Here is a 15725-nt window from a genome sequence, read left to right on the forward strand (position 1 = left end):
TTTTGGACAGAAAGAGTAAATTAGTGACTTGAGGGGGAGAGGGAAAGAAAAATAGAGAGACAGAGAGAGATAAACAGCTAGATAGAGAAACGGGAGATAAAGAAAAAAGGAGAGAGAGGGAGAGTGAGAGAGAGAGAGAGAGAGAGAGAGCGAGAGAGTACAGGAGGTTGGGGAGATAAAGGCTAATTTTAAAACTGATAAAAAAAAAATTGGATCTGTTTATGTCTCTGTTTCTTGGAGAGCTGCACAAACTCGGCAAGACACCAAACATCTTTCTGCTCATCTGCTCATCTGTTACTCCTCTATACACAAGAGGGTATACACAAAGGTTTCAAATAACACCCACCCCCCTATCTCCTCTCCTCTCCTCTCCTCTCCTCTCCTCTCCTCTCCTCTCCTCTCCTCTCCTCTCCTCTGCTTTCCTCTCCCCTCCTGGTCTGTCCTATCCTCCCCTCTCCACTCCTCTCCTCTCCTCAACCCTCCTGTTCTCTCCTCTCCTCTCCTCTCCTCTCCTCTCCTCTCCTCTCCTCTCATTTCCTCTCCTCTCCTATCCTCTCCTCTCATCTCCTCTCCTCTCCTCCCCTCGCCTCCTGTCTTCTCCTCGTGCCTCCTCTCCTCTTCCATCTCTCCTCTCCTGTCCTGTCCTGTCCTCTCCTCCCCTCTCCTCTCCTCTCCTCCCTTCTCCTCCTGTCTTCTCCTCTCTCCTCCTCATCTCTCCTCTCCTCTTCCATCTCTCCTCCCCTCTCCTCTCCTCTCCTCTTCTCCCCTCTCCTCTCCTCATTTCTCCTCCTGTCTTCTCCTCTGTCCTCCTCATCTCTCCTCTCCTCTTCCATCTCTCCTCCCCTCTCCTCCCCTCTCCTCTCCTCTCCTCTCCTCTCCTCCCCTCTCTCAGGTTGGATTTGTACTGGCTGACAGAGGTGTTTATCGGACGTCGGCCGGGTACACAATAAACTTTGACATGTACAAGGCGTCCTCGACACTCCTGCCTTGTATTCCCTCCCTCCCTTCATTCTTTCCCTTGACCCGTGACCTTCCTCCTCTTCTCCCACTCTGTCATGGTTGTTGCCTCCTCTTCCAGCAAAGGGATGCCTTCTGCTTCTCTTCGTCAGCGTCAGTGCTGATGTCAGTACATTTCCAGGGATTGGACTGGATTGTGTCAAACAACGTGAGCGCAGGAGTTTTCATTTCTTCCCTGCCCCCCCGCAACAAAAGATAAGACTGTCGGCAATATTTGCAGAATAAATGTTTGCCTTGACCAGGTTAGTGGCCTTAGTTAATAAAGAACTGTTCTTTAAGAAGACTGGCTATGCTGGCCATGGAAGAAAATAATCACCTTTTTTTTAACATAGCATTCCAAAGCTGTTACGAAAAGCCCCTCAGATAACTTGTACTAGGTGTGAAACATTCATATTTTATTTATTTTTTTCCGTAAAGCCTTCCATAATTACAAATTCTACACAAGGATCTTACAAGTTGTATTCATTTATGTGCAATGTTGATTGTGACAGATCCGCCTGCCACACTCCACCGTCACAGTGGCGTTTTCAGGGCCTTCTGGCACAGAGACACAGACGATGAGGTAGAAAACAAACAAGTTTATTGTAGGGAGTGGGCTAGATGGAACAAGCCCTGGAGCAGATGGACTGCATATCGTGACAAGGGCTCCTCTCCTGTGAGTGTGGGGATGGGGGTTTTACCTGTTGCTTTTTAGATCAACCAATGAGCAAAAGGCGCCCAGCCACACTGATCCTGGGCCCAATTACCTAGACCCAGGACAGGTGTGGTTGCTCAAACCACACCATCCCCACACCACAGAGATCATTACACATTACACAATAAACTGAAAAAAAGAGCCCCCAAGAAAAGACATCTTGACCCAAATCTGTATTCCAGTCTTCCAGGGCCATAATAAGCCGCACATTGTTGTGTTTCCTCACTAAATTGATTGAATAATATAATTGTATTTATTCAGACTTAACCTGAACTTGTTGGTTCCCAGAATGTGTATCTAAATGACATTTTGTATTGGTCACGTTCCCCCTTTCAGCAGGTGAATAACAGTTGTTGCTTTGGCTGAAGGTCTTAGAGCAGGAATGTCATTATTTTCCATCCTGCACAACATGCTTTACAGTTCATGGGCTTAAAAAACATGCTGACTCCAGCCTCAGAAGAGTCAGCGGAGGCCAGTTCTTTCTTACAGTTATCTCCTGTATATGGATTTGTAGGCGTGAGGCTTAAAGGCCAAATGTGCACAGCTCTTTGCATTGTGGGATTTTTCTTCCTCCTCTCTGTGAAAACGACATGTCTTTCTCTCCTCTGGAGCTGAGGGATCACCGTGGCAGCAGACCCTCTTTTGCCTTATTCCCCTCCTCCCGCCATCTGTGGTAAATTGTCCCTTGTGTGGATACATTTTCAACATTCCTGAATGTAGCTTAGGTGTGTGTGTGTGTGTGTTGGTATTTGTGTGTGTGTGTGTGTGTGTGCCTGTGTGACTACATGTCCCTTGAGTGGATTCGTTTTCACAGCTTCTTGGTGTGGCTGCGAGCAGATTCAATTTGGCATCTATTTAAATCCCAAGGATGTGAAAGTCAGAGCTGCCTAAGCATCATCCCAGATTGCAGCCTCCAACCCAGTCCGTGCTGCAGGAACCGACACGGAGACGATCAGTGGAGCAGGAGTGTACTGGTGATGATTTGTGCTTGTGTGTGTGTGTGTGTGTGTGTGTGTGTGTGTGTGTGCACTCTACTTTGTGCACCTTGTTGTGTATATGCACACTATATTCATGACCCCTATGACTTTGCTGTATATTTTTCTAATATTTATGTGATTCAATTATTATCCACCTTGTACCTGACTATCTACAGTCAGCAACAACAACAACTATAATTATTATCAGTATAAGAATATAATCAAGGAATCACAATCTGTATACTAACCGAGTCATCATCAAATAAACTATTAATTGATTAACATCACTCAACCAGATTAAATAAATTGGAAGCAATATGAAGTTTAATTTTGTGTGAAAAGGGGCAGTGGATCTATTTCCTTCCTAGGACTAAGTGTGGTTTTCAGGTGCATAGATATTTCGCACTCCCTATTATACTCCTGATGCTTCTAATGCAATGCACCAATATAGTCTAATGTCTTCTAACACTTTATTCTGATGGAAACATTACTGTTATTATCTGTAATATTATTTTGATTATAATCATCATCATTATAATTTCCTTTCCTATTAATGCTTGTATACAGTGGTGGGTGTAGGTTAAGAAACTAATTTATCCAATCGAACGCCAGATGTCACTGTTGTACCAAAACTTTTGTGCAGCATCTGTCTACAACTTGACTACTGACCAAACCATACCAGTCCTGCTGTTGGAGCAAATATGAATAACTGGGAGCTTGGCCTATATAATGACCCATAATAAGAAGATAAATTAAAAACATATACGGAAATTCTCTGTTTAATGACACTAATCATGGACACTAAACAAACCTTTTAGTGTGCTTAATTTAAGTCTAAAAAACAGTTTCATATATCGTTTAACAAAAAAATAACTTTCCAAGAGGTTTAAGGACACCTGCGTGACACCTGTTCCCGTTGATAAATGGCCATCAGCACTAGTGTGTAAACAGCAGGAAGGAAACAGCAGCAGCAGCGTCCTTTGGTCTAAAGTTGCCCATTCTGCAGATCCAGACCCGCATCAAGCCATAAATCCACTGCAATTCGCTTCGGCCACAGCGTTCTGTCAATGGCCTTTATCTTGGACAAATATTTACCTCCCCATGTTTCACCCCGCCATGCAGGAACACAACTTGAAACACCGGTGTCCCCGTGGTGGGAGTTTCCACAATTGATCAGCGACTTGCTGCATTCCCCCCATTACACCCTGGCAGTCAGGATCAAAGTGTCTCTTTCCAGCATTCACGGTGGGAATGATCATGTTGTGCAAAGCCTGCTATCTGAACACCATGATTAAACTTGTCTACACACACACACACACACACGCACGCACACACACACACACACACACACACACACCCGAGGGCTGCGTGACTTCTGAAGGGTGCTGGTGGTGCCCAAAGTAATAATTTCCAGGACGCATCACGGTAAACAGCTCCCAAAAAAGAGGTATGAAGGGGGATTCCCGCTCCTTAAAATAACACAAAAGACACCAGATTTATGGAGCTGGGTAGATTTGAGGTTTCCCATCAAATACCATACCACCACCAGTCATTTCTTTTGGTTAAAATAAATGTAAAAATAATGAAAAAAAGATAGTAATACAAGTAAACTAGTAATAATAACAATAACAACAAGTCAAATAATAATAAGAACAATAACGATTATAACAATAACAATAACAATTGAAATATTGAAAATAATTTGAAATTATGGAATTATTATTGTAGGTTTAAACAAAATGTCTTGAAATTGGAGTTTCCATTCAAAGGACAGACTTCCAGGGCCTGGGTGTAATAGGCTCTGTTCTCTCTCTCTCTCTCTCTCTCTCTCTCTCTCTCTCTCTCTCTCTGGGCTGTGGGCTGAGTGGGCTGGATCCACGGAGTTGGGAGGCTGTGTCTCTTGACTCTCCCCACAGAGAGCGCAGGGAGGAAGAAGTTTGCACCAGTTTAGTTTTGCCTCCAATCCTGTGGAGGTTTCAATAGCAGCAGCTCGGCAGGGGACTAGGGGAGGGACGCAGCCAGCGCCAGGATCCCACTCAGTGCACGCACAGGATCCACACTGCGCACACACACACGCTCACACGCGCGCACACAACACACACGCACGCACACACGCACGCACACACACACACACACACACACAGACACGCACACACACACACACACACACACACACACACACACACACACACAAACACACACACACACACACTTCCAGAGACCGAGGATCCACATGATCCCCACGTTCCAACTCCAGACCCGAAGTGAGGAAACTATTGGACTCTGAAGAAGACAACTCTTTTATTTTTATTTTCCTGTAGTTCGAGTTAGATTTTGTTTAAATCTTTGTCGCAGGGTAATTGTTATCATTTTTTATTATTTTTTTTAAATTATTATTATTATTATTATTATTATTATTTTTAAATTATTATTATTATTATTATTATTATTTTTATTTTATTATTTTTACCTTCTCTGCGGTGACGCCATCACAACAGTGCGAGAGCAAGTGTTTCGTCCCTTCCCCAAATCTGAAAGGTAAGAGTGCCTTTTTAATCCATGATCTACTTTTTGTTTTGTTTTGGGTCTCTTGTGTCTTCCTCCTGTGTTATCTCTCCTGTGCCACTGGCCGCAGCCTCCGGTGCACTTTCAGCAAAGTTACGTCTTCCAATTCGCTGGATGCTGACGCAAAATTCGTTTTTATCTCTTTCTTTGTTCAACTTTTAAATTGTACTAGGCTATGGTATCCACTTCAAACGGCTTCGAAATGAAATCAGAATAAGACTTGGATGAAAGAAAGAAAGAAAGAAAACCCCCTCTTTGATACGTCTTGCCAGAAATAAGTGAATTAGAGGGTTTTGCGGTTCACCAACTCCGGGAAGTTTCAACGTTTCGAACGCGTTACGAGCAGCCGCTCCGCGCTGGGACGCGCTGGGACCCACTGCGCGCTCCTTTCGTCTGGGTTAGTTTGCGTTTCACAATAAAAAAAAAAAAAAGCGCACGTTGTTGGAAGTCCGCTCAAAGTGATGAACTTTGCTGAAAAGCGTTCCCATGCTCCCAGGGGTGACAGATCATCAGCCAGTTCTCCAAACCCACCCTCTGGACTGTTGCAGAAAGTGAAAAGGTTCCCGGAGGACTTGGTTTCTTCTTGTCCCGCTTTATGCACCTGCAAGAACCATAAACTGGGGTAATGTCCAACTTCTCCCTCCTCTACTTCTATTTATGACTTATTCATATATTACTGCGTATACATAATAACAATTAATTTATTAAATTGGGAGTCTATAGAATGAGGGTAGCAGAAAATATAGGTTTATTTTTTTAGTTGTTTATTCTGTGTCAAGAATTTGCTGAACGTTTTGTTTTCTTTCATTTTTTAAATTTCCTCTTTCTTACATGCATGAAAGACTGAAAATTAAATCAATCAATCAAACAAACAGTCAATCAGTGAATCAATCAATCAGTCACTCAATCCAACATTTATATCAGCTGACACACATTTAACATCTACAGCAAACTATTCAATTTCTCATCTATTCTAGGACCCAAGCAACCAAACATTAATCTGTAGTAAAGCGGAAGTTGCAAAGTAAGTAAGGTTATATCTTGAAATGTCTCATCCAGTCCATGGGGAGAGCCATGTTTTCCCCTTAATCTCAGAGTACCTAAAACAGACTCGGAATGGGGGATTTGAATAACCGTTCGTGGCGGGGGTGAAGCCACATTGCCCTCCTTTCTACTTTCTTGGGGAGAATGAATCATGAACAAAAGTCTTAAAATGAGAAGGTCTGCGTCGCATACCGTAACTAAACTGTGATTTGCATATGAAAACTCTGGCCTGAAAGAATTCCGCCAGTGTTGCTATAGCTAGAGAAGTGACAGGGCTGCAGTGTATATACAGTCTCCTCCACGCCGGCCTTTATCCAACACTGGATGTCACATCCAGAGTCATTGAAGGAAGATTAGGGACACGGTGACAAGTTTTCTCAAATCATCCTCACGCTGGATCTCGCTCTTGAGTCAAGTACATTCAGTACATTTACTTCGCAGAGCCTCTCTCTGCTCTTTTGGACGGACACATGTCGAGGCGGTGCTCTTATACCGCATAGCTCCTGAGTGGACCTTAACCCATCAGGGCTGACTATTTCCCACGATGCTCCTCTATGCTCTTATCCTTGATGATGGGCGGTGGGGTGGATGACGTTCCCATGGGGCGTTGTGTCTCCTGATCTGCGCTCACTCTCTCAGTCACAATGACAGCAATGGACAGCACATCAGTCAGATGTGCCCCCCCCCCCCCCCCCACCACCACCAGCCTACTTTCCCCCCACACCCCCACCTCCTCATTTGAATGGCTCATTTGTACTGCACTAATAGAAAGTTGCCCCTGCGACCCGACCCTCTCCTCCGAGGAACATTCCAGGATGCAGTGCTAAATTCAGGCTCCGGTAGATGGACCGTAAAGCCGAGTCGGGGACCGGGGGTTAAAATAGAGCTCCCCCTTTTCGTGGGGTTATTGTGCCAACATGTTTCTGTGGTTGCTTGACGTGGACAGCTCAGAAACTGAAACTGTGAGTGATGTTGGCTATGGCGTGGAGACAGGTCCTGAGTGATGATATTGTCCCATACACAGTCTAGAGCCGAGGAATTTGATGGTTTGGACACACACACACACACACACACACACACACACACACACACACACACACACACACACACACACACACACACACACACACACACACACACACACACACACACACAAGCACATAACACAACAGGAAAAATCTCCTCTCTTGGACCAGAGCCCATACCACAGTCTCTACCAATTCATTAATAAGCTGTTAGGCTCTCCAAGAGCATCAGACCTGCCTGGGTTTGGCCCGCCTGAAGAATAGGTCTGGGTCCTGTGTGGTTCCATCCTTGGCTCCCGGCCCCATATCCTCCGCTCGTTCTAATCCCCATGTTGGCCCTGAAGTGACAGCAATGATGGAGCTCGCTGCTGAAGGCCCACCGTAAATCTGCCTGCAGAGCCCCTTTAAGAAAACACACACAGGCTCCAGGTCCTGCGAGCCCCGCCAGGCGTCTTGTTGGGTGGAATCCGAAATGTCTCTTTATTTGTGTTGAAATTAAAGTGTCTTTTATTCCCTCCCGTTCGGCTAATGAGCTCCATGTGGCAGTGGGCAGGAGGCTTATCCGTCCTGACAAGGAACTGGAGGGAAGGGGAGAACCTGGTTGAATAAAGTGAAGGGGAGAGAGGGTAGGTCACGGGGGTGGTTCGGTGCTCGCTCATCAATGCGCGGGCACGTACGTGCACACACGTTTTCTGCTGATGGTGGGTTTAGACCGGTGGATCAGCGGTCTGGTGAGCTGCTGTGCCGTACATACATGAGTTTGAAGCATCTCCATACATGGTGTCCATGTGCTTATAATCAGGGCCTTCCTTATTGGACATAGGCTGCTGGAAGTACGGCACCAAGCACAAACGCAAACCTACACACACAGACACACATTCTGCTTTCATGCACACATTGAGAGCAGACACCCTGACCTCCACTCTTTCCACTGTAATAGACTTGTGTGATGTTAATTGTCATTACACTTTTGATCCATGTGGTTGGAAATAGCCGCTGTTAGGTGTTGTATTGTTTATTTGGCTTTAATCCCGTCATAAATAGAAACGCCGATGATTCGAATTGGCCAGTTGATAAATGTCACTGAGAAATTGCGGCCATCTGTTGACATGTGAGGACACAGTTTGAACTTTGTGTTTTTGGCTTCTTACATAGTGTAATCTTCAATTTGGCCTGTAATGGCCCTGGATACAAAGTTATTATTGTAGAAAGTGAGATAATGGGAGGCCATTCAGCCATCAGCATTATGAAGATTTTGTTTGATTACTAAATTGTAATTACACTTGAGCAAGTTTTATGAGAAAATTTAGAGGATCCAGGCAATTTGTCAATGCTTTTAGAGCGATATACCTTGGAATGTTGAAGTATGATTTTTGGGCTTTTTTGTAATTGATTGATGGTCTAGACATTTTATATGACAGCCAGGAAAGGAATAAGATCATTTCCTCCATCGCTGAAATTCTTTCTAAATGGCAGCATTTTGCCGGTGACCCCACGACATAGAACTCTGTTGACCACAGTTTGGCATGTTAAAACATTTTTTTGCCGGTATGCTCAGACTGAGGCAGAAGCAAATGTTGAAATAAATAAATAAAAACCAGCAGCAAAACAAAGTTGACACGATTGCGGGCGACCTTGCCTTAAAATTATCCTCCCCCCAAATTACGATCGTACATTCTGCTTTCATTCTAATTAAACATTAGGCTTTATTTGTTCCAGATGTAGCTTTTTTGATGTTTTATTTTGGTAAGGGAACTCTGTGTCACGGGAACGGTGGCGGCATTGCATATACAAGCAGAACCGTTGGAGGCTGTACGATTGTATTGACTGTGCGCTGGTCCACATGACCACAACAATCAGACACCAACAGACTCAATGGGGCTAATTATGGAGGTGTCATCTTTCGCTCCTCGACTCAGCGAAACCCAACATTTAGTGCTTGTGGATCTGTTTTGATTTTAAATCAGTCAAATCACGTGTCAAGGAAACTTTTCCCACGTTGGAGACATAGGTACCACACTCAAAGCATCCTGTTAAAAACCAGGGTGATGAACCTCCTCGGGCATGAGCAATCACAGATTCGTCGATTTGCGGCGATGACGTCCCATGCGGCGGCGACCTTGCGCGGGCACGATGAAGCAGCGGGTGGAATGACGGACGGCCCCTGAAACAGCTCTGCTCTCGCCACCTCTGAACCGTCCCCGGTATTAATAAACGTGCCTTTGTTCCGGCCGACACGCTTCTGAAGTGGAACGAGACGAGCGAGGGGAGATAAGGATCTCCCCTCTCCCCGTGAGGCAAACCTCAAAGCGACACTTACACGGCTCCTTCTTCCGCTCTCTGAAGTCTGGCCCGGGTCTCAGACAAACGGAGGAGACGGAGACACCGACAGGGGCCATCGAGGGCTTTGCTCTGGCTTGTGTTTTAAAGGAGAGAGATAACGCGGCGGAGGAGCTGTGTTTGCAGCGCCAAGGTACGCCCGGCGGTGTCCCTGCTTCTACTGATCTACGCTGTGGAGAGGGTGGGCGAGGCAGGAGGGAATATGTTTCGACAAGCGAGATAGGGAAAAGGGAGGGACATGTGCTCTATGTGCACATGTGCGAACGAGAAAGAGATTAGTTGTATTTGTTGAAGGGAGAAAGGTTCACAGAGGGATGAAAAGAAAGTGAAAGAAGAAGGGGAGAGGAGGGAAAAGAGAGGGGTCATTAAAAGGACACCCTCTCACTTGCAGTAAATGGCAGTAAAGTATCTGGCTAATCTGCCATCATTACGCTGATTAAATCACCAGGGATTTAGCTTTCCCATCAGCTGCAATCAATGTAGCCAGATCAATAGACAGGGGATATGTGAGAGGCTCTCAGCTATGTTCATCCGCTCCCCGTACGTCCCCAGCCACATCCTACACCCCTGGATCGCTGTGCTCAACATTTTCATCAAGCTTTTCCACTGAACGTTATGGTCGCCTCCAGCTCAGAGCCAATCTCTTTAAGCGGCCTCTTCCTCCTTCAACTCTTAATGTGTCCGACCCTTGGGAGACGTCTTCACTCCTCCACAATTTTGCCACGTCTGACCTTCCGTTCTGCCGCCCGAAGGGTTTCCCCTTATTTTTCCTGTCCCTCACATTTTCGCTCAGTCCGGCTTCAAGGGGAATCGTTGGTATTGCCACCCTCGGGTTCTCAGATAATTCAATTCAACTTGTAGCTAAATGTAAAACAGCGCCGCGAGTGAACGTGTTTGAACAAACTCGAGGAAGATGCAAAGAGAAAAAATAACAAAGTAAAAGAAAGTTGACGTCAAATGAAATGTAAAGAACATGAATGAATCTGGAGTGTAAAAAAAGGGAAATATCTACAAGTCTACACGCCTGTGGCAATGCAAAACATTGGAACCTCGTACCTAAAGACAAACAGTGAAAATACATTGCCCGACTCTCAGACTCTTTGGTGGCATCATCCTTTTGCTGTGATCCTCAAGCCCTTTTTCTTTGTGTCGTAGGATGAGGCAGAGTAAAAGCCCCGGGAGCTGGGGCGTGTTCCTGGCGGTGCTGCTTGGACTGGGGGCCGTGGCCCAGAAGCTTCCCACGCGGGACGAAGGTCTGTTCCAGATGCAGATCAGAGACAAGACCTTGTTCCACGACTCGTCCGTGATACCTGACGGAGCCGAAATCAGCGGCTACCTGTTCAGAGACACCCCCAAGAGGTACAGTGATGTCCCCACCCAGGCCAGTCATTGTCATGGATGATTGTTATAACCTTGTTATTTAAACTGCAGCTGTGTGGTAGGTGTTATCGGTATGTACTCTTATCTCTGCATGGGCGATGCGAGTCGTTTGTCCTTTGCAGTTCTGCTGACTCAGCCGTGAGCCTCCTCTCTAAGATTAAAACCGTTAATGGCCACAACAAAGCAAGCGGATGGGAAACATCAGACGCTTCCCTTGTAACATGAACTCCGATGATGATGTGGGATTAAATAATTAATGAGAAAGTCATGTCGTGTAATTGAGCATCAAAATGAGACAGAGAGAGAGAGAGAGAGAGAGAGAGAGAGAGAGAGAGAGATAGAGAACAAGGTCAGGTCCAATATGCTCAGACACACTTCTCAAGCTCCCTGCCATACATCATCTCTCAGCTTAATTACGACTTTGAGTAAAAAAACAAAACAAAACCCCGAAGTATCGTATCCTTAACCTGTGAATTTTGCAGGTACTATTTTGTGGTGGAGGAGGACAACACGCCCCTTTCTGTCACCGTCACGCCCTGCGACGCCCCCCTGGAGTGGAAGCTCACCCTGCAGGAGCTGCCGGAGGAGGCCAGCGGAGAGGGATCAGGTACATAGCGTCAGGAAGCAGTGGGACGAGGTTAATCACACGTTTGGGCAGAAATATCTCCATCCCACAGACACATAATTAACCAACGCTGTGATGTTAGGCTTTGTGTTTGAGTGGGTTTTAATTAACTCAGTCGTGGTGTCTCGTCTGACCAGTTATGGTGTCTGACCTAGACCAAAGCCACGTCTATAATCTTAGAGAAAGGTGCACCGCCCGCTGGCAAATCAAACACATTCTGGAGAGTGCCTAAAGTGATCCCTGCTGCTATTTCTAGTTTCTTTCTTTCCTTCTTTCTTTCTTTCTTTCTTTCATTCTTTCTCTCTTCAAAAGTTTTCAAATAAAACCTCCAACGACCATTGTCCATCTGGAGATTGTCCTTTTAACTCAAAAGCTCAGAGCCAATCATGGAAGATCAAAAAAGGTGTTGGACTCACATGTGTAATGTGAGCATAAATTTATATATTTGAATCCACTTGAATGTCCAGGTGTGTGTGTGTGTGTGAGAGTGCGTGTGTGTGTGTGTGTGTGTGTGAGAGAGAGAGAGAGAGAGAGAGAGAGAGAGAGCAAGAGAAATAAAAACATGTCTGCGTTCAGAATATTTAATCATGCACATTACATCAGGTGAAAGGAATTCACCACCAATAGAAAAAAAAAGTGGAAATTTAGACAATGGACTTATGTTGATTAACGCTGAGAGCATGACATCACATCGCTGGAATGATGGTTCAACTTCTAATTTCAAAAAATCCATGTCATTCCTGCCACTTCTTGCATCGGCCCTTCTTTTTGGGAAATGCCTCAAGTGGCAGCAGATGACCCTTACTTTTTAGTACACCACTGAGCTGCTTGAAGACATAATATTATGGTTTCTTGCTCAGCTTAAGTGAGATCTTTGACTCCTTTCCTTGTTCGGAGGCTACAAGGCGCCGCTTTGTAGCACGGCTTCCCATGGAAGAGCTGCTGAATACCGGCCTGTGATCTCTGAGGATGTTTACAGAGAAAACATGGCCGCTGGCTGGTGACAGGCTAATTATCTGTAAAGGTTTAAGGACCTTTACCGTGACTTCACCGGCAACAACACAGTAGTTTTAAGCACATTCAAATTTTTTTAACTCAGCTTAATGATAATAGTGGAAACATTTGCTAAAAGGGTGACTGCATCGGATGTCTTAATGTTGGCCTGTCTGGATGGGGTGTTTTGAGAAGAGCTCATGTTGTGTCTGTTTGTTCTGCAGGACAACCCGAACCCCTGGACCAGCAGAAGCAGCAGGTGACGGTGGAAGAGGGGACAGAGCTCTTCACCTACAAGGGAAACGATGTGGAGTCTTACGTGGCCACCAGCACTCCCTCTGGCCTCTACCAGCTAGAGATGCTGTCCACAGAGAAAGACAGCAACTTCAAAGTGTACGCCACCACCACACCAGAATCCGACCAGCCCTACCCAGAACTCCCGTATGACCCTCGCGTAGATGTGACGGCGCTGGGCCGCACCACGGTGACCTTGGCTTGGAAGCCCACACCCACAGGCTTTTTGATGGGTCAGCCTGTCCAGTACTGTGTAGTGATCAACAAGGAGCACAACTTCAAGAGCATGTGTGCGGCTGAGGCTAAGATGAACGCTGACGACGCCTTCATGTTCGCTCCCAAGCCTGGCAGGGACTTCAGCCCGTTCGACTTTGCCCACTTTGGCTTTGTCCCCTCCGACAATGAGTTTGGCAAGGACCGAGGCCTCACAAGTAACAAGATTTCACGGTCCTACACGGCCAAGCCCAAAGCTTCAGACATTTTGAAAGTGTGCATCGGCAATAAGAACATCTTCACCGTGTCAGACCTGAAGCCAGACACACAGTACTACTTTGACGTGTTTGCTGTCAATTCCGCCACCAACACCAGCACAGCGTACGTGGGCACGTTTGCTCGCACCAAAGAGGAAGCTCGGCAGAAGACAGTGGAGCTAAAGGATGGCAAAGTGTCCGACGTCTTCATCAAGAGGAAAGGCAGCAAGTTTCTGCGTTTCGCCCCGGTCTCATCTCACCAGAGGGTCACGTTGTTCGTCCACACGTGTCTGGACGCCGTGCAGGTGCAAGTGAGGCGCGACGGAAAGCTGGTGCTCTCGCAGAATGTGGAGGGGGTCCGGCAGTTCCAGCTCCGGGGGAAGCCCAAGGCCAAGTACCTGATCCGCCTGCGGGGCAGCAGGAAGGGCGCCTCCACCCTGAAGCTGCTGGCCACCACCCGCCCCAGCAGCAAGCAGCCCTTCCCCTCCCTCCCCGAGGACACGCGCATTAAGGCCTTCGACAAGCTGCGCACGTGCTCCTCCGCCACCATCGCCTGGCTGGGCACTCAGGACCGCAACAAGTACTGCGTTTACCGCAAGGAGGTGGCGGAGACGTACGGCGAGGAGCAGCGCCGGCGCGAACAGAACCAGTGCGCCGGTCCCGAGACCCGCAGGAAATCAGATAAGGTCCTCTGCAAGTACTTCCACAGCCCGAACCTGCAGAAGGCTGTTACCACGGAAACCATCACGGGTCTGGAGCCAGGGAAGACGTACCTGCTGGACGTTTACGTGGTGGGCCACAGCGGTCACTCAGTGAAATACCAGAGCAAATTAGTGAAAACAAGGAAATACTGCTAAAGGACTCTGCACAGAATAAATCTATTATAAATATATATATATATATATATTAAATAAGTTTATTTAACTCTAAGTGATATCCTACTAAGGAGTGTATACAGACTGACTACTCACACAGCTGATGGGCCTGTGGCAGAGACTGAACTGTTTGTAGAGAGAAATATCAACCTGTATATTTATGTTTACCTTTCATCGTGGCACGTCTGGCTGACCTGTTTCGAGAGGCGCTTTGAGGCCAGGTGTAGGTTCTCCGCACCCCCATCGCCGTTGGGGAGGCAGAACCTCGAAGAAGATAACTTTTCTTCCCCCCCCCCCCCCCCCCCCACGTTTCTTTGTCGCTGCATGACGTCTGCTTCTGTCTCTCATATTTGTTTGTCCCCGGTTTTAGTTCAGGTCGACTTACGGAGATACAGTAGCTTCCAGCTTTGTATAGTTCCCTCACTGCATATTCAGTACATGTTTTAGGAGAGATTTAAATTATTTTATACTTTTTGCCTCTTTTTTGATTGTTTTTATTGATGATGATGATGATGATGATGATGATGATGATGATAACTGCGATGAGGAAATTCCAGTTCTATAAGGAAATTGTCGTAGTTGAGACATTCCTTTTGTGTATCTCAGCCAGTGTTTGCTCTAGAGCCCGTCTGTAAATGTGTTCTGTGCTGGAGGTCTGTGTATTATCACTGTATCACTGTGTGTGTCACATGTACAGAGTTGTCCTGCCAATATTCATGTACATAAACACTAAATATAGAACGAGTAATCCCTGTGTCACCCTGGGTGTCGTGTTCTTTTGCCTGGCGGTCACATTTGCGGCCATGACTCCAAGATGAAGGTGCACACTGCATAGTGTGTTGAGCAGATTCAGATACATAAATTACATTCGCGCAAGCAGAACTTGATACTCTTCGGGGTTTGAAATGATAACTTGATCCTGGGAATGACTTGTGAAGATTAGACTCTGAGGACTGAAGGATTATTCTTTGGAATGTTTATAAATGGCTTTAAAAAGACTTGATATACCAAGTGTCAAATGTTCTCGAAAGTAGTGCCTAAGCTCCGTGCCACTAGAACATAGACCCTCTGTTATAATAGTGTCTGAAATGAAACCAGTGTCTCACATATGTACACTTTAAATAAAAAAAATCAACCATACTGAAGTACAATAATCGGTTCTTTGCTTTGACCCTGTATATGGTTCCTTTTATGTGCAGCACAGAACATTGACTCCTGTCCATGTGTTCCCCAACGAATTAAGAGTAGGAATTAAATTACAGCTTAAAATTTCAACACATCTGAATCCTAAAGGCCTTTTTAGCCAGGCTCACATGGAACTGATAAATAAATACAATTGCCCGTTTTTGCACTGTATGGACTATTAAGGCAGCATTGTGTATCAATGACTTTGCTGACACACCGTTTCATTGTTCAGGAAATGTGA

General features: G+C 46.0%; 1 protein-coding gene across 3 annotated transcripts; it reads left to right on the forward strand.

Annotated features, from left to right (window-relative positions):
* The first annotated feature begins 4753 nt into the window (after positions 1 to 4753).
* Positions 4754 to 15432, forward strand: ndnf (neuron-derived neurotrophic factor). 3 transcript variants are annotated; one of them, XM_080011970.1, is made up of 6 exons: positions 4754 to 5044; positions 5187 to 5226; positions 5750 to 5875; positions 10818 to 11021; positions 11525 to 11649; positions 12885 to 15432. In XM_080011970.1, the coding sequence occupies exons 4-6, from the start codon at positions 10819 to 10821 to the stop codon at positions 14279 to 14281; spliced, it is 1725 nt and encodes a 574-aa protein (XP_079868096.1). In that variant the 5' UTR covers positions 4754 to 5044; positions 5187 to 5226; positions 5750 to 5875; position 10818; the 3' UTR covers positions 14282 to 15432. The 3 variants fall into 3 exon arrangements, with proteins under 3 accessions (XP_079868096.1, XP_079868095.1, XP_079868097.1); XM_080011969.1 differs by having other exon boundaries at positions 4754 to 5226; XM_080011971.1 differs by lacking the exon at positions 5750 to 5875.
* The last annotated feature ends 293 nt before the right edge of the window (positions 15433 to 15725 follow it).

This window comes from Zeus faber, assembly GCF_960531495.2.
Source record: "Zeus faber genome assembly, chromosome: 1".
Classification (NCBI taxonomy): domain Eukaryota; kingdom Metazoa; phylum Chordata; class Actinopteri; order Zeiformes; family Zeidae; genus Zeus; species Zeus faber.

What these genes read in the sequence shown, in the direction of transcription:
- ndnf (XM_080011969.1), top strand. Translation starts at nt 10,819, where the DNA reads ATGAGGCAGAGTAAAAGCCCCGGGAGCTGGGGCGTGTTCCTGGCGGTG. An exon ending in TTCAGAGACACCCCCAAGAG is followed by an intron (nt 11,022 to 11,524) that starts GTACAGTGATGT and finishes TGAATTTTGCAG; the next exon opens with GTACTATTTTGTGGTGGAGG. An exon ending in GGCCAGCGGAGAGGGATCAG is followed by an intron (nt 11,650 to 12,884) that starts GTACATAGCGTC and finishes TTTGTTCTGCAG; the next exon opens with GACAACCCGAACCCCTGGAC.